The 18,886-nt window shown below is 38.8% G+C and overlaps 1 protein-coding gene across 3 annotated transcripts in view; it reads right to left on the bottom strand.

Annotated features, from left to right (window-relative positions):
• LOC110445917 overlaps positions 1 to 18,089 on the bottom strand; it is a 23,718-nt gene extending 5,629 nt beyond the window's left edge. For all 3 annotated transcript variants that reach the window (XM_021490785.1, XM_021490783.1, XM_021490786.1), the window contains exons 1-7: positions 17,990 to 18,089; positions 9,669 to 9,770; positions 8,863 to 9,021; positions 8,502 to 8,683; positions 7,187 to 7,267; positions 1,331 to 1,635; positions 720 to 861 (exon numbers count right to left, since the gene is read on the bottom strand). In XM_021490785.1, the coding sequence (XP_021346460.1) occupies positions 720 to 861; positions 1,331 to 1,635; positions 7,187 to 7,267; positions 8,502 to 8,683; positions 8,863 to 9,021; positions 9,669 to 9,706 (907 nt within the window). In that variant the 5' untranslated portion in view covers positions 9,707 to 9,770; positions 17,990 to 18,089. The remainder of the gene's footprint in view (positions 1 to 719; positions 862 to 1,330; positions 1,636 to 7,186; positions 7,268 to 8,501; positions 8,684 to 8,862; positions 9,022 to 9,668; positions 9,771 to 17,989) is intronic.
• Positions 18,090 to 18,886: the final 797 nt, after the last annotated feature.

The following is an 18,886-nucleotide window of genomic DNA, read 5'->3' on the forward strand; positions in this document are numbered from 1 at the left end:
AACTTTCAGTTCAATCGGCCCAGCAGAACTTGACTTTAAGTTTGAAATGTAAAATGTTAACGGACGACGGACGACGGACGACGGACGACGACGGACGAAAACGGATAGCAATAGGTCACTTGAGCTAAAGCTCAGGTGACCTAATAAAACAGTTTCCCGAACAGTTTGGTTCCATGATAAATAGCTTCAACTATGATAATTATCATGTTTACAAAAATATAAATATATGGTACCCTGTTTAAGTTCGGGGAAAGAATAGACCTTTATTTATGTGTGACCCATTGCAAAGTCGGGAATTTCCTTTTGCATCTTCTACCAAGAGACGCTGTAAAGACAAAAAATAATCTGCTTTTCCCCTTTTCAACGCTGCCTTTTCCTTTCTATCTTATCTACTCTTTCCTTTCGATGGTGTCTACTTAGGCGTATGTCTTCATATGATCTTAGCTGTTGTATGGGCTATCAACCTCAAATAAACAAACAGCATAGATGGCTGCGATTACATAAAATGTCCAAACACGCTGATTTGCAAATAGACCCGTCCTATACCCCAAATGATGTGCTAATACATAGCTACCATTGATACAATCTCAGTGAGATTCTTAAATAACATCATGCTTTTGTCAAACTTTATTTCCGTTTTGAACGATTCTTTTATGATACGCAGGACAAAGATGCGTTATGAGTAAGTGATAGAGTAGTATTTACTAAGACTATCTCACCTATTGTCTGGAATATGTTCTGGTAAGCGTTGCTACTTTCGATGCTGTTTCCATCTGATAGAGGTATTGTTTGTTTTTGGCCTCTCGTGACAACATCTGGACAAGGATCAGTTGACGTTTTTGTATCACGAATGGAAGGAATCTACAAGCGGGAGCTAAGAGATGATGACATCTATCTGTGTACTACAGTCTTCAATAACTTTCAAAATATGTCTGATGCCAGAGCCATTAACAATGTTCATGATTCGATTAAACAAAGCTTCATCAAGCGTGGTAAATCTGACAAAAGCTTAAAATATAAAACTTAGTCAATGTACATTGGCATGCTCTTTCAGGTTAATTGACGGAAATTATCTAAAGGTTGTATAGACTTTAATTTTTTATACATAAACTGCTTAAGTTAATTGTAGCGAAATCGTGCAGTCGCATAATTATATTTACACACCCAAAAAATACCTGATACCTGAATGTTGCCATTCATTTCAAGTACCAGTCGTCATTGTAACACATACTTTGGTATCGGGTCAATTTATAATCAAGAGTATCAATCAAAGGCCAAATTGTTTAAACATGTACAATATATACTTCATTTTAATCGTGAAAACGATTACCTGGGATGAAAATGCCGTTTCCATATCGTCGAATTGTTTCGAGATAGCATCTACATCATTTGGATTGCCGTCAGCCGGATTGTTTTCAATAGAACGTCCAACGGTTTCCACTGGCGTCTGGAGTTCCGAAATTTTGCTTGCTTTGCATTCTGTAATGACGTCGTGAGAAGAAGCATGGATTTTCTCTGACGAAACAATTTGCAGTATATCATTGAACTGGTCTGGGTCAATATCCGAAATGTCGCTTGGAAGAGAAAGAGGGGACATTTCTGCTAAGTCGGAATTATCAACACACTGTCGGTCACCTCTTTGGTTTGTTTGTTTGTTTGTTTGTTTATGTTTAACGGCCCATCGACGGCTGTGGTCATTTAGGGCCATGGTGATTTATTTATTCACTTTACTTTTTTAACAAACATGTGAATAGCGAAGATAAAATCAGATAAAATGGTTCATTTTAAAAGTATTCGCATTGTATGTGTAGATAATTAAAAATAATAAAAGGGGGTTAAAATAATAAAAGAGATAACGAATAGATGATATGGAATATGCGATATATATATAACGTCAAAAAGGATAAGGTGGGTTAAAAGACATCAGAGTCTATAAAATAGACCGATGTCTTTCAAATAGTTAAATAATGCCTTCGAATCCACGGAACTGAAAAGTGTTTTCATATCCGGGACTCGGAAGTAGTTATCACGAATGTGTTTAAAATCGGAACATTCTATTAAAAAATGCTCCACTGTAAATGGAGTGTCACATGCGTGGCATGAAGGTATATCTTCTCGTTTTAAAAGGTACGAATGAGTAGGATATGTGTGCCCAGTGCGGAGCCGAGCGAGGACAACTTCCTCTCTACGATCTTTCCGACTGGGAATAGATGTTTTAAGTTTCGGTTGTATCTTAAAAAGTTTGTTGTTGGTCTCCAGAGACCAGCGTTTCTGCCATTCATTTTGAATGGCTGTACGAATAGTAGGTTTAAAATCTGTGTATGGTAGTTTGATATTTGTTTGTTCGAGATTCAATGCATTTTTTGCTTCCCTGTCAGCAAATTCGTTGCCTTTTATTCCGACATGGCTCGGAATCCATAGTAAAGTTATTTTAGACTTTTTTAATATACGAGATATTCGATGAGCAAGGTTTTGTACGATTGTGTTTTTAGGATCTCGTAACTGTAAACTCTGTAGGACAGATAGAGAGTCTGAACAAATAATTGCCTTTTTAATGCGGTGTTCATCGATATGGTCGAGGGCCAAACCAATGGCGCATGCTTCAGCAGAAAAGATGGAGGCGCCGTCTGGTAGTCGGACTGAAGTGCAAGTATTGGCAGTACAGCAGGCTGCTGCCACTTTCTCACCTTCTTTGGAGCCATCGGTGTAAAGTTGTGTATGAGAAGGGTAATTCGAAATGCATTCCCGAAAGGAGGATTTGTGTTCTTCGGGCATAACACTTGATTTCCCTCGCTCATGTAATGTAAAGTTAAAATCGGGGGTTTGAATGGTCCACGGAGGAACATCAGATATGTTAAATTCAGCTATGTCCGTCAATTTTATGTTGAGTTCTTGCAGGAAATTCAAAATTCGGATACCAAATGTTGGCAGAAGTTTTTGGTTTTGCGTAAATATGTTTTGGTATTTGGGGTTGAATACTTGGTTGAAAGCAGGATTTTTAGGGTTTGATTTTAATTGAGTTGCAAATTGTAATGAAAGTTTTATTCTTCTGTCATAAAGGGATGGTTCATTTGCTTCCACGTACAGGCTTTTTACAGGTGTTGTTCGAAAAGCTCCCAGGGCAAGACGTAGCCCTTGGTTATGGATTGGATCTAGCATCTGAAGGTACGAACTGCGCGCTGACCCGTATACCATAGAACCATAATCCAGTTTTGTTCGAATAAGTGATCTGTATAGGCGCAAAAGCATTTCACGATCCGCTCCCCAATCAGTATGAGAAAGGACTCGTATAATGTTTAACGCCTTGGAACACTTATCCTTCAGATACTTTATATGTGGTATGAAAGAGAGTTTCGAATCAAAAATGAGGCCGAGAAATTTAGTCTGTTCAACAACAGGAATTCTAGTGCCATCGAGTGTTAGATTTGGGTCATTGTGTGCTTTTCGTTTTTGACAGAAATGCATGCACACAGTTTTGGATTTAGAGAATTTGAAGCCGTTTTCGTCTGCCCAATTTTGTAGTTTGTTTAAACTCTGTTGAAGTTGTCGTTCTATCGTGTGCATGTTCTTAGATCTGTAACAGATCAAGAAGTCATCCACAAATAACGACCCTTCTGTTGATTGACCAAGACATTTGACTATATCATTTATTTTAAGTCCAAACAGTGTGACTGATAGGATTCCACCCTGTGGGACTCCCATTTCCTGTTTAGACGTTTCAGAAAAAGTTGAACCAACACGGACTTTGAAGTGTCTATCTGATAGGTAATTAGATATAAAATTGGGAAGGTTTCCACGTACGCCAAGGTCGTGAAGATCTTTCATGATGCCATACTGCCATGTAGTATCATAGGCCTTCTCAAGATCGAAGAACACAGCGACAAGGTGTTCTTTCTTGGCGAAAGCCTCTCGAATGAACGTCTCTAATCTGATGAGATGGTCATTTGTCCCTCTTCTATTTCTAAAGCCACTTTGAAGAGGGGATATTATATCGTTGGCCTCAAGAAACCAAACCAGTCTAGTGTTTATCATTCGTTCTAAAGTTTTACATACACAACTAGTCAGAGAGATAGGACGATAGTTGTTTGGGTCAGTAGCATCCTTTCCCGGTTTTGGGATAGGTATAATTGTGGAGTTCTTCCACGAATCGGGAATCTTTCCGGAAGCGTAAACTTGGTTGAATATGTAAAGAAGGCATGTTAGTGAAGAGTCCGGTAAGTGCTTTAGAAATTGATATGGAATATCATCAGGACCTGAAGCAGTGTCCTGTGATTTTCTAAGCGAATCAACAAGTTCTGGTAGGGTAAATTGTTCATTATAACTTTCTTTGTTTGATGATTTGAAATTGAGCCGTTTCTTTTCTCTCTTTTTTTTCAAAGACTGGAATTTTTGGGAGTGGTTTAGAGGGGATGAGTTTTTAGCTATGTTTTTTGCAAATGCATCAGCAATTTCAGTTATAGACGAGAAAATTTTGTTTTTATTAATGAGGTGGGAGGATGTTGCCTTTTTCTTTTTCCCACTTATTTTCCGAATCATATCCCATACTTTTTTTGAGGACGTGTTTGATGATATCTTGGATACATATTCTCTCCAGCTGTTTCTTTTGTCAATTTTAATTGATCGCCGAGCCTTTGCCCGCCAAATTTTAAATTCACTGTAGTTTGAAGCAGTTGGGCAATTGAAGTAGCGTCTTAGAGCAGCTGCCCGATTACTGCGTGTTTTAAAAGATTCTTCAGATAAAAGGAACTTCGTAGGTTTTGGAGCGGATTTTGGAATTGTCTTTTGGGCAATAGAAGTGAGTGTTTCAGTAAAAGTTTTGATAGGGTCGTCGAGGTTAGTAAAATTGTCTATGGTTAGTTTTTCAATGCACATGTGTTGGAATTGGGCCCAATCTGCTTTGTGCATATTCCATCGAGGTAGAGGATCATCAAGAGGAGTCCCAATATTCTGAAGAAAAATTGGGAAGTGGTCACTCCCACAAAGATCATCATTTACCCTCCAGTCATAGTCAAGTAAAATGGATGGATGGCATAATGATAGATCAATGTGGGTACGAGAGCCTGTAGCAGGGTGTAAATAAGTAGGGGTATTGTTGTTAAAAAGGCACAAGTTGTTTTTATCTATAAATTCCTCAATACGTCTTCCTCTCTCGTCTGTGTTGGGAGAGCCCCACAGGCTATTATGACCATTAAAATCACCGAGGATTATGAATGGTGTTGGGAGCTGGGAGACGAGATTATTGAGTTGCTCACAAGTGAAAACAATACTCGGAGGGAGATAAATTGAACAGACAGTTATTTGTCGGTGTAATGTTGCACAGACAGCAACAGCCTGTAAATTTGTGTTTAACTTGATCATTCTGTGAGGAATATTTTTATGGACAGCTACCGCTGCGCCACCTGCTGCTCTGCTAACTACAGTTGGAATATTAGTGTAGAGTGAGAAATTTCTAAGCGTGATTGGGTTTTTGAGCATGATTTCTTGAAGACAAAAAATGGCGGGTCTAAATTCTTTTGATAGATTCTGAAATTCTTCTATATTTGCCTTTAATCCGCGGATGTTCCATTGGATAATTGTGTTATTTATCTTTTGTTATTTTGGCTGGATTTCGATGGAGTTGAAGCACGAAGCGCGGAGGCATTCGTCTCCATCTCATCATCGAAATCTAGTAGGACATTGAACCGGTTTGTCGGGTCCTCTGATCCTTTGCCAAAGGTGACATTCAGATCCGGTCCTTCGGATTTGCCCCTCGCTATTTTAATTTTTTTCCTAGGTCTGTTGGTGGGTGATGTTGTCTCTGGTTTCAGTTGGGATCGAGGAACAGATGTGAGTGAGCGAGATCGCTGCGAACGCACATGTGCCCTAGATGTGCCAACCTTTGGAGGGTTTTCTCCTGAAGAGGAAGGTGTTTTTGATGGTGGTGCTGGTTTTGATTGTGGTGCTGGTTTTGATGAAGGTGCTGGTTTTGATGAAGATGCTGGTTTTGATGGTGATGCTGGTTTTGATTGTTTGCTGTTTTTGGTTGGTTTTCGAAAAGTCGTGAAACGGGATGGGTCCCCCGTGAGGATTTTCAAGTTCTGTTGACCAGCCATGTCTGGGACTTGTGAGCCCCAGGCAGGTATGTCTTCAGAAACTTGAACCGAAGCATCCTTGACCGTGACACTGTCAACCGGCGCCTTGCCTCGAGTCACTTGTGCGTAAGAGGGTGTAGCAATGTCTGCACTCCCGACTATCCTCCTGGCCTCGGGGAAAGAGACACCTCGGGTATATTTAACCCGTAATATCTCCCTCTCCTGGCTCCAGGTAGGGCAGTCGCGAGAAGAGGCAGCGTGCTTCCCCTCACAGTTGACACAGCGCAGGTTGGCGATGTCACAGTCATTTTGCTCGGTGTGACCCTCACGGCCACAATACTGGCAGATCGATTTTCGTCTACATCGCTTTTCGTGATGACCGTACTTCTGACAGTTTCGGCATCGCAATGGATTTGGGATGTAGACGGAAACGTTGTACCTCTGGTATCCGATTGTTAGTATTTGGGGTAGTGTTGGCGTTGAAAAAGTGATGATGAAGGTGTTTGTTTTGATTGTATCATTGTTTCTCCTGATCACCATCCGCCTCACCTCAGAGACCGGGACGCTCTCCTCCTGGAAATATGCCAGTATGTCTTCATCGGTGTCATTGCGCAAGGCTGGGCACCTGATTACCCCCTTGCTGCAATTAAGTGATGAGTGTGGTTTCACACTGACACCGATGCCGGCAAAACTGGTTGTTCCGAGTAGGTTCATCGCCTGTTGTTGGCGATAAACCTCTATAAGGAGATCGCCCGATCCCAATGGCTTAACGGATTTCACATCCCCTGCGATTCCCTGGATGCCCTTCCTCAACAGAAGTGGCGACAACGCGGCCGTTGTTTTACCACTCTGTGTGGAGGTCATCACAAGGAATTGCGGGAATTGGGTGTTCTGTGTTGCGTTTTGTGTTGTTTTTGAGCTAGGGTCATCGTTCCTGATTTTGGTATGTCCGTCGTTTTGGTGGTTTTTATCTTTACCCATGTGTATGTTTGTTTGTTTCACGATCTATGCCTCCACCCGCCACGGAGCCCAACAAGGGGACACTGGTGTGACGCGGATATCCAGCGCCAAGTGTCGGAGATACATAGAATAGTATACTCGTAAGAATATACATCCTCTTTGGCGGTGTGATGAAGTTGTAGCTGTCACAAAGGAATGCGTTTCTTGTATCCCGGCTTTTCTGGTGTTCATTACAGCTTAAAGAAAAACATGCCAAGTTATGCAAACTACAATGAAATACAAAACGTTTCAGATATGTCAGAATATCCCATTCATACCGTTACTTCGATCCGTTACCGACGGGTCAATATTGATGTCAGTAATATTTCACTTTTTATAAAGATGATCCGTTATAGCAATTTTTCTATAAGAATTAGTGAAAACTAAAGAAGTAATTGTTTGTGCTTACGTCCTATTAACAGCTAAGGTCATATATAAAGGTGCCATATTTTGGCGATTGAGGAAACCCGGAGTACCCCGAGAAATAACACCAACCTGCGGACAGTGCCTGCTGACTGCCCAACGTTGGCTATGAACCTACGACTCAGTGGTGGAGTACTAGAGATTGTAGAAAGTCAGACGCCTTAATCTCAATATAAGTGCTAATATAACAAAACTATGCTATACAAATTGTACATATGCGATATCGTATGTTCTTTTGATAGATGTTACGGAATGAGAGAGATACGGTAGGCTCAAGAGAAATATGGTACATTGTATACGTGTTTATTATCCGATCGGTATATTTTATCCTTAAGTAATATTTTCTACGCATGTTACACATTATTACAATAATGGGGTTGTACTGTCAGGTACTCTAATAGAACATAGTAGCGTAGTGAATTGAATGAAGTTGGTTGTCGAGTAGAGTTCATCGACGATTGACAGATATCAAAATACAACTTGACCCCACCTGTGTTAATTGTTTCTGTAACGTTTATGTGGACATTTTCCATCCTCACTGTTGACTAGTGATATAAAAGCGTGCCCGTTACCTAGTATTTAACAGGTAGCTGGTAACAGGTAAGGCACGTTTGTTTACATCTTAACTTCGTGTACAGTACGTACATGTGTAATAGAACGAGTCAGGCCTAGCGCACAATCCTAGCGTGAATCACACGCTCATGTGCCAAAGCCCCGCATCGCCTATAGGCTAACTGTCAACCCAGGTTCGATGGCTATACTTGTGTCGTTGGTTTGATATATTCACACGCCGACATCAATGGATAATTCTTGAAACAGTGATGATTTATTGTACAAATGATAGAACAAGGTTAAACAGACATAACAACTCTCACAGTCCCATTCTAACACCTACAATCCCTGACTACGCCTACTTCTAATTATCCTAATGTGGCATTCTAAAGAAACTAATCCGTCTGATTGCCCCATCCATCATAAAACTTTGTATTGCTTGAGCATTGTACCTACCTTTATCATTCTCTTCAAAGATCAGGTCTACATTTCCAGTTCCGTCCATCTGATCAACGAGCTTATATCTGCCCGAAAAGTCAGAGAGAGGTGTCAATTTCCACAAAATCTCATTTACTGACACCGTTATGTCCGTCTGAGTTTCCTTACTTGACATATTTGTCGAACATTTTGTTTGGTTTCTGAAATAGATAAAATGTGTTTTTGTAAATCTGCTGTAGACATTATCATCATACCCCTTTCGTTATATTATACAGACGCCAATCCTTTGTCAGAGACTATACAAAGCTTAAAAAGTACTCAACTCGTACGATGAATAATTGTTATCAATTGCACAAAGCAACACTGTATGAACCCGTACCTCTGTCTGTTCTGGCGTCGTTCTCTTGTCCTTAATCGCTCCTTTTCCCTAAATCCTTCTGGATCCAGTTCCTTCTGTTGCTGACGCCAGTTCATACTCCGCTGGCTGGAGGACAGCTTTACCTCATCAGATTTCCTTTTTTTTGTCTTTGGTACTGCCCTGTTAATGTAATTTGTGATGACAGTTATATAGTATAAAATATCACAGCGTTTTAAAGAGGACAAGTTCGCAGATAATATTATCCTACAAACAGGGTTGGAAATCGTCTAGCATAGAAAGAGATGCGTACGTTTTTCCCTATTAAAGTTGAGCCGGTTACTGGCGCTCTTAGGCACTGACATTTCATAGTTTGAAAAAGGCCATGTTGAATAGTAACTACAAAAGTAATATCACCTGACGTCACATAGTTTGTCTAATCATCTTTACTGATCATTTTGAGCAAAATTGCCGCAGATGTTTTCCCCTGTATGTTACAGACTTAGAACACATCGGACTTGTATATGACTTTGTACATCATCACATGGCTGTGAAGTTGACACCACGATTGTCGGTCATGATAATTAAATCAAAGGAATGACTTTCATGCTACCTCCCGTAAAGCGTATGTGACAAGTATTTTGCTATTCCATAATCTCATTCTGTTATTATATAGCAATCTAATGGACTAAGATAAAACGTTTTCAAATTTCAAATGCACATCCTGTTTGTGTCCAAATTCGATTTCGGTTAGTGTTCTTACCAAACTGAAGAATCTTATTCTGACTTTTTAAATTCAAATCCATTTCTAATTTCATATTACCACGTACCCGTTCATTCCCGATGAACTTGGCTCAGAATGATCCATTGAAATGAATTTCTGACTGCTGCCTTAATATGTATCCAACTGCATCGGCGATGTCAAATCTTCTCTGCAATAAAAGAAGTATTCTCCATTGAATGTAAACATTTGTCGACGTAGGTGCTTGCAATCCGGTTAGATTTCATCAGTTACTCTATGAAGACACGATAATTGACTTAAGCAAACTAGTTGGTTTTCTGCTCTAAAATGTATTAGAACTAAGCTAAGACTAAAGAGAGAGAGAGTGAAAATAAGTAAGCATTCTCCAATTCGGTAAAAGCAGATTAATACACACTGTAGCATATGTTTCATACTAATGTTTCTACGTTAATCAGAAAAGTATAGGCTAAATAAAATGGCGATGTCAAACATGTTTTTGTCTAGTTTGATTTGATGTTGAATATTTCGCTTATCGTCCATAAAATGTTAAAGAAACTGTAATATCACCTACCTGATTACTTATTTGTTTACAGAATATGCATAAGAACTGAACAGGTCCAGTACACTCTGCCGATTGAGCTATATAGCTGTAAAGACCTATAATAGCTCTATTGACCTATCTCAAATTTTCATGTGAAAACGAAACAAAGTTGCTTTTAAAAGAAGATTGTATTATTTGGGTTGATAACAAAAGACATTAAATATAAGTATTTTTTTTAGAAAATAATGATGTAAAACATTATTTTTTTACATTTATAAACAAGAGGCCCAGAGGGCCCGTATCGCTCATCTGAATATAATTTAAGTAATTGGTAGGAAGTAAAGATATAGCACTCCATGGTAGGTGCTGCAAGTACATATGAAATTTCAGAAAGATCCATCCAGTAGTTGAGATATAGAGAACAAACTTCAAACAGAGCCCCACCCCTTTGCCCCTACGGGGGTCATACCCACCAATTATACAAAATTGAGTCACCGTCACCCAAGGATGCTCCACACTAAATAAGGATAAAATCCCTTAATCCTGATGGTCGAAGAAGGATTTTAAAGGTTTTACCTCTATTTTTTCTATTGGGCCCAGCCCTTCTGCCCCCCTCGGAGACCACACCTACTGCTAATACAAAATTGAGTCCCCTTGGCCCAAGGATGCTCCAGACTAAATTAGGATTAAATCCCTTAATCCCTATGGTAGAAGAAGGATTTTAAAGGTTTTACCTCCATTTCCCCTATTAGGCCCCACCTCTCTGCCTACAGCGGGGTCAGACACACCGTTTATACAAAATTGGTTCCCCTTCACCCAAGAATGCTTCAGACCAAATATGGACAAAATCCATAGAAGAAGATGAAGAAGGATTTTAAAGATTTACGTCTATTTCCCCTATTGGGCCCCACCCCTCAGGTCCCAGGGGGGCCACACCCACCATTTATACAAAATTGGTTCCCCACTACCCAAGGATGCTCCACACCAAATATGGACCAAATCCTTTCATTCCTACAGAAGAAGGATTTTAAAGAATAATTGGGTATGTTTCCCCTATTGGGCCCAACGGCTCAGGCACCTGGGGGGCCAGATCCACGGTGCATACAAAATTGGATCCCCTTCACCCAAGAATGCTTCAGGCCAATATGGAACAAATCCTTTCATTCCTACAGAAGAAGAAGGATTTTAAAGAGTTTGCTATATTTCCCCTATTGGGCCCCGCCCCTAAGCCCCCAGGGGGGCCAGACCCACCATTTATACAAACTTTGTTCCCCTTCGCCCAAGGATGCTTCTGACCAAATATGGACCAAATCCTTTCATTCCTACAGAAGAGGAAGGATTTTAAAGAATAATTTGCTATGTTTCCCCTATTGGGTCCCGCACTTCAGGCCCCGGGTGAGCTAGACCCATGGTTTATAAAAAATTGGTTTTCGACTACCCAAGGATGCTTCTGACCAAATATGGACCGAATCCTTTTATTCCTACAGAAAAAGAAGGATTTTAAAGAATAATTTGCTATGTTTCCCTTTTTGGTCCCCGCCCCTCAGGCACCTGGGGGACCAGATCCACGGTTTATACAAAATTGGTTCCCTTTCACCCAAGGATGCTTCAGACCAAATATGGAACAAATCCTTCCATTCCTACAGAAGAAGAAGGATTTTAAAGAATTTGCTATATTTCCACTATTGGGCCCCGCCCCTCAGCCCCCAGGGGGGCCAGACCCACCATTTATACAAACTTTGTTTCCCTCCCCCCAAGGATGCTCCACGCCAAATATGGACCAAATCCTTTCATTCCTACAGAAGAAGAAGGATTTTAAAGAATAATTTGCTATATTTCCCCTATTGGGCCCCGCCCCCAAGCCCCCAGGGGGGGCCAGACCTTCCATTTATACAAACTTTGTTCCCCTTACCCCAAGGATGCTTCTGACCAAATATTGACCAAATTCTTTCATTCCTACAGAAGAAGAAGGATTTTAAAGAAATTGCTTTATTTCCCCTAATGATAAAATAAACATCTAATTGTATACTTTTTGTAGTCAACATTACCATAAACTTTATTGTTTTATGCGACTTTGCTTTATTTTAATGAAAATTGAAATCTGAGAAAATATAGCTCAATACAGCTATACTCTATAGGTGAATATAGCTAAATATATATTTATAGCTATATAGCCCAAACGGCAGAGTGTACTGGACTTGCTAAATAGGTTTACTGTTACGGTTGAATCAATACACAATATCCTGAAAGCATACAGGCCTGAATCACGTCTAAAAACAGTTTGTGGAAATTACTACGTTCCCACATATATTATTGAACTTGTGTTATCTAAGTTTATTTTCTTTTACATACACTGGTGTCAAATAACAGCGATCCTTTACTGCGACAAAAGAAAATGTGTTCGAACACCGGTACTAAAATAGAACAGCTGCAACATCTATAAATACATTTCACCTGGTTTTTCCAGATCCTTTGTTAGTTAGCTATTAAACGAGATCTTTTTATGTTAATACTTGGTAAGTGTGCGTACATTGAAAACACATTTGAGATGTTACTGTAAACGAAATTGCTACTGCTATATCATGTTTGAGATGCAGGCCAAACATTGAAAAATAACAATGTCCGAATGACTGGTTTTCATAATTAATATTTCACTGGAATATTTAATAAACTGTGTTGGGAGGAAGCAAGTATTTGATGTTAATATTTTCAGTTTTGTATTGGTTTCCATTTTTATACATTTGTTGTGTTGTAAATATGTGAAAATAGTATTAAAGTACCAGGTAATCGAAACGACTTGATTGTTGTTTAGAGTATCTGGGTCTGCACCTATGAACGCCGTCTCAAGCCCAATAGCAGATTTTGTGCCCAAGCCCTGTTTTGTCTACCGGGGAAATCATCAAAAGAATGTGACATTTTGTCTGATTTGGATGAATTTTGGAAACTTTCTGCTCTCAATATACCAAGTTACAGGAAAAATGTCTTGAGTAAAGGTTCCTTGCTTGAGCATGATAACAGTTTCATAAGCACATGCTCCGGCGTAAAATTATTACTCCTTTTAGCGTTCTTGAAAAACTTCACCGTAGTGAAATAGGTAGCCGGTTTCCTGAAGTACAGACAAATTGATACATGTGATTCATTGATTAAAAACCAGCTGAATTAATGCCTGGATTGCTTTGCAATACTATACTATTGAAAGAACACATTCCGAGTTTAAGTATATAAGTGTAAATACACTTTGTATGTTCAACATATATAATTATGAAATAAGGTATTCCGAGTTATATTAATCATTTTTATTTTGCCCAGGTGGGCGTTCGCAGAGGATCGTAACGAGGGACTATTTCATATCCGTCTTGGGGTGAAGACGAGTGACGTATCCCCAATATCACCTGGCTACCCCGAGGCCCAGAATATACACATCCCTGTCATATCTACGGTTCACATAAAACCTGCGATACCTTGTCAGACAATATACTAAGATATACATGTGTATGCCTCTGACATGAATTAGTTGTTAGCTATTCAAACATCACCTATTCTTATTTATTGAAGCGCGAAGGCAAGTCTGTATAAATAGCATGACACGAGGCATTTACAGTAGAACCCTTATAATGAAAGTAATATAACTCTTTTCGAAGTAGTTAATACCACTAAATTCTTAACCATCGGGAACATATTGGTCTGATAAACAAGATATATCTTATCATATTTATGTTCATTTTTCAAGCTGACGTTTGTCCTTCACTTTTTCGTTTGTTTGGTGTAATTTCTAAGGCACTTGTTTTGTGTTGTTGGGCCGTAGAGAAGTTAAACTATTAATACTAAGTAAGGTAAGCTGGCCCTGGTTGCTAAAAGGTTTATTAACTTTAACATGTGATTAGTGAAAATTCAAATTGTTTTCGATTAGAAACAATGCCTTTCGGAGAAAACCAGTTGTTCAAAACACGTCAATCTCATCTGCCTTTACGAATCTATCGATGTGAAATGATATTAGCTGTTCTTATTTTTGCATATTTTAGAATTTCCTTCACCACACTTGTCAACTCTTACCAACATTTGAGCAATCGTGGCCTGATTGCGAAATGATTAAATAAAACTTATCTTCCTAGAACTAAATAACATGAATGCATACAAACTCATCGCACGAACAACGATTGAACAATCTACATTTTTTTCTGATTGTAATAATCAAAAGGAACTGACTTTTTTTTACACAACAAAATATACCCCAAAGTACAATCAGCAACATTTTATATCCCTATATACAAACAAAAATCAAAATAAAGTTATATCCCTATTTTAAAAGCAGCAATGAGATAAATCCGTATGTACAACAAATGATTATTCTACCCTGCACAAACAAATATGAGTAATATCCCTCTATATAAACAACAAAGATTTATATCCCAATCTAGAAAAAAATGACAAAAATACAAACATTAACTACAAAGTCGTATACTATGTACAAACAACTAAGATACTTACACCTAGGTACACACAACTAAGAGACTTAACCCCTATGTACAAACAACTAAGAGACTTAACCCCTATGTAAAACAACTAAGAGACTTAACCCATGTGCACAAACAACTAAGACCCTTAACCCCTATGTACAAACAACTATGAGACTTAACCCCTATGTACAAACAACCAAGAGACGCCATATGCACAGACATGATACTTACCCCTTTGACTTAACAACTAAGAAACTAACCCCTATTGTACAAACAACTAAGATATTTACCCCTATGTACAAACAGTTGAGATGTTTACCCATATGTACAAACAAATTAGAGCCTGACCCCTTTGTACAGAAAACAAATATGTTATCCCTCTATACACAAACAATAAAAATGTAATCTCTATGTACAAACAACAAGTATGTATAAACAACAAAGGCTTACACCCACTAATTATACAAAATCAAAATTGAGTCCCCTTGACCCAAGGATGCTCCAGACTAAATAAGGATAAAATCCCTTAATCCTGATGGTCAAAGAAGGATTTTAAAGGTTTTACCTCTATTTCTCCTCTTGGGTCCCGCCCTTCTACCCCCTAGGAGACCTCACCTACTATTACTTATACACAATTGAGTCCCCTTGGCCCAAGGATGCTCAAGACTAAATTTTGATAAAATTCCTTAATCCCTATGGTAGAAGAAGGATTTTAAAGGTTTTACCTATATTTCCCCTATTGGGCCCCGCCTCTCTGCCTCCAGGGGAGTCAGACACAGCGTTTATGTAAAATTGCTTCCCCTTCCCCTTTAAACAAAATTGGTTCCCCTTTACCCAAGGATGCTTTTTGACCAAATGTGGAACAAATCCTTTCATTCTTACAGAAGAAGGATTTTAAAGAATTTGTTACATTTCCTCTATTGGGCCCTGCCCTAATCAGACCCACGGTTTAAACAAAATTGGTTTCCCTTCACCCAAGAATGCTTTAGACCAAATATGGACCAAATCCTTTAATTCCTACAGAATAACATGGATTTTAAAGAATTTGCTATATTTCCCCTATTGGCCAACGCCCCTCGGGCCCCGGGTGGGCCAGACCCACGGTTTATATAAAATTGGTTCCCCTTCACCCAATAATGCTTCAGACCAAATATGAACCAAATCCTTTCATTCCTACAGAAGAAGAAGGATTTTAAAGAATAAATTGCTGTTTCCCCTATTGGGCCCCATCCCTATGGCCCCTGGGGGGCAAGACCCACGATTTATACAAATTTGGTATCCCTCCACCTTAGGATGCTTAAGACCAAATATGGACCAAATCCTTTCATTCCTACAGGAGAAGAAGGATTATACAGAATTTGCTATATTTCCCCTAATGTGCCCCACCCCTCAAACCCTAGGGAGGCCAGACCCACCATTTATACAAAATTGGTTTCCCTTTACCCAAGGATGCCTCTGACCAAATTTGGTCAAAATCTGCTCAGTCGTTCATGACTAGTAGCGTTTTAAAGGAAAAGTTGACGGACGACGGACGAACGACGGACGCAGCGGTATGGCATAAGCTCACCATAGTCCTTCGGACCAGGTGAGCTAAAAACACAGAGATTTACCCCGTACCTATTTACAGGCAGCACGGAATGTTACCCTCGAGTAGGACACACAAATAGTGTTACCTCGTATAAAACATTAAGTCTGGTACATCTATGCATTATTCACAGAGAAAAGACACTTACGTATTAGAAAGAAAACATATGTCCAGAGTAAGAATCAAAATAACACTTATTGCTAACGAAATATTCCGATGCCCCATCTGCTGTTAAATTTCAACACTAAACAGGCGTATGTGTGTTTCTACTATATATAGAGTGTATTCGGACACAGTCTTCGTTGATTGGACGAAAAAAGACCTATAGCGTACCTCTGGCTGTGTATATGCTTTCCGAAAATCATTGCTAAAAATAATACTGCGGTAATAGCCGATGTAAAATTACAACCATTTTGTATGAGAAATATGTCCGAACACAGGTGTTAATTAACATCCGTTTTTGTTTTCAGGTTATGCTCCCATTGGTCTATAAATTGGCTTGAGAACATTTAAAATATATTACAAGAAACTGACATTTTAACCTATGGACAAATAATTTCAGCCTACTTTTTCTACAGGTAAAATAAAACCTGTCAACAACAAGCATCATTTTTTTCGATTTGATATGTCAAACAAATTAAATAACACTTGTCAACAGCGAACATATCTCTATCTATTGGCTGTACAGAATTACAGAAACCTGTCAACAGCGAACATATCTCTATCTATTTGTTGTACAGATTAACAGAAACCTGTCAACATCGAACAAATCAAATATCTATCTCTTTGTTGTACAGATTAACAGAAACCTGTTATAACGAACATATCTCTATCTATTTGTAGTACAGAATAACAGAAACCTGTCAACAGCGAACATATCTCTATTTTTTTCTACAGGTAAAATGAAACATGGCTATTTAATAAATGGTTTTGAGACCTGTCACAAATTCAGTTAAAACACAGATTCATGCATGTTCCATGCGGTTAAGTTGGCCGTTTGACTTATTTTCATCGGCAATATAACATGTTGTCGATATTATTATTATTGCATAAACAATTATGCATACCATGCGGGTTTAAACGACTACCTCCTCATAATATACAGAGAAAACCAGTATCTATTCAATTATTTAAATATACTTACTGGAATTCCTGCATGACCGCTAACATAGCTTCATATCACCGTTGGTATGTCTACAGTTCCCATTAGATCACTGTTACACGACACACAAGTGTGTACTCCAATGTGTATGTGTTCTACTACTATATGAAGTGTACGGTTACCCGACTATTAAATGATTAAATGATCACCAAATGTAAACACTTACACTGTTTTAACTTCACTGTAAACCCCTGACGGCTTATACACAGGTATACACACACATTTCACAGCTCACTGAAGCACATTAGGAACACTTCCTTGTTCGTATTAAAAGGGAAGTTGGAAGATAAGGCCATTCAGTTAGATACATATGTACAACCAACATAATGGAATGCTTCGCTATGTACGAACAGAACCATTATAAGCTCTATTGCTATCTACAAACTTAAATAACTAGTCAGAGCAACTATGAATTACATAGATTGGCACACACAACATAAAGTTATACCTTAATGTACAAATCATAATGAATTACATTCCTATAACCATACAACAGAAAGGTATGCTGCTAGTGTTCACAGATAGAGTTGTACAGCTGTCTTCTAAACAGAAATTTATATCTACGAATTAATATCAAAATATTACGTTTCCATGAGAATTGGTACTCAGAATAAAATGTTTGTCCCTTGATCATTATATTAATATACAAATAAGTTTCACTTACCGTGAGAGAGCTTGCAGACCTTCAGGTTTCCATGTCGTATGATTTTTCTGAATAAGTTTTCCTATATATAGGTTATGTTCGGTCACGTTCGGTCCCATTCGAATAGAGACTCGGTTAGTAGTCGGGTGAGTGTTCGAACAAGTCCGAATAAAGTACGAACATAATACTGTGTTAGGTTGTTCGGGCGTGACTGTTAAAAGACCTCTGAAACGACTATCTGCAATTATGACTAGACTGTGTGTAAAGTGATCTGCCATGAAAATGTTATCCTGTATAGATGCCCCATACACTTAAACACAACCACGCACAACTGTAATAATCTTGTAAAAGTGTAAAGTTATATAAACACGTATCTTTGTTTCTCCGTGATTTATTCTTTGTCTCTCTCTGTGTTTGTCTTTGACTGTTTTTCTGTGTTAGTGTTATTCTCTCGGTCTCTGACTGATTATCTGTGTTTCTTTCTTGGTTTCTCTCCCTGTCTGTCTTTTATTGTTTCTCTGTCTTTCTTTCCTTATTTCTATCTCTCTTTCTCTCTCTCTCTCTGGCTGTTTATCTGTGTTTGTTTCTTGGTGTCTTTCTCTGTCTGTCACTGTCTCTGACTGTTTCTCTGTGTTTGTTTCTCGGTTTTTCTCTCTGTCGTTGTTTCCTTATTTCTCTCCCTGTCTGTTTCTGACGGTTTTTCTGTCTTTGTTCTCTCTCTCTCTCTCTCTCTCTCTCTCTCTCTCTCTCTCTCTCTCTCTCTCACTGTTTCTCTGTGTTTAATTCCTTATTACTCTCTCTGTCCGTCTCTGGCTATTTCTCTGTGTTTGTTTCTTGGTGTCTCTTTCTATCTGTCTCGGTCTCTGACTGTTTCTCTGTCGTTGTTTCCTTATTGCTCTCCCTGTCTGTCTCTGACCG

The sequence above is a fragment of the Mizuhopecten yessoensis genome, unplaced genomic scaffold (assembly GCF_002113885.1).
Source record: "Mizuhopecten yessoensis strain PY_sf001 unplaced genomic scaffold, ASM211388v2 scaffold2411, whole genome shotgun sequence".
Taxonomy (NCBI): Eukaryota; Metazoa; Mollusca; class Bivalvia; order Pectinida; family Pectinidae; genus Mizuhopecten; species Mizuhopecten yessoensis.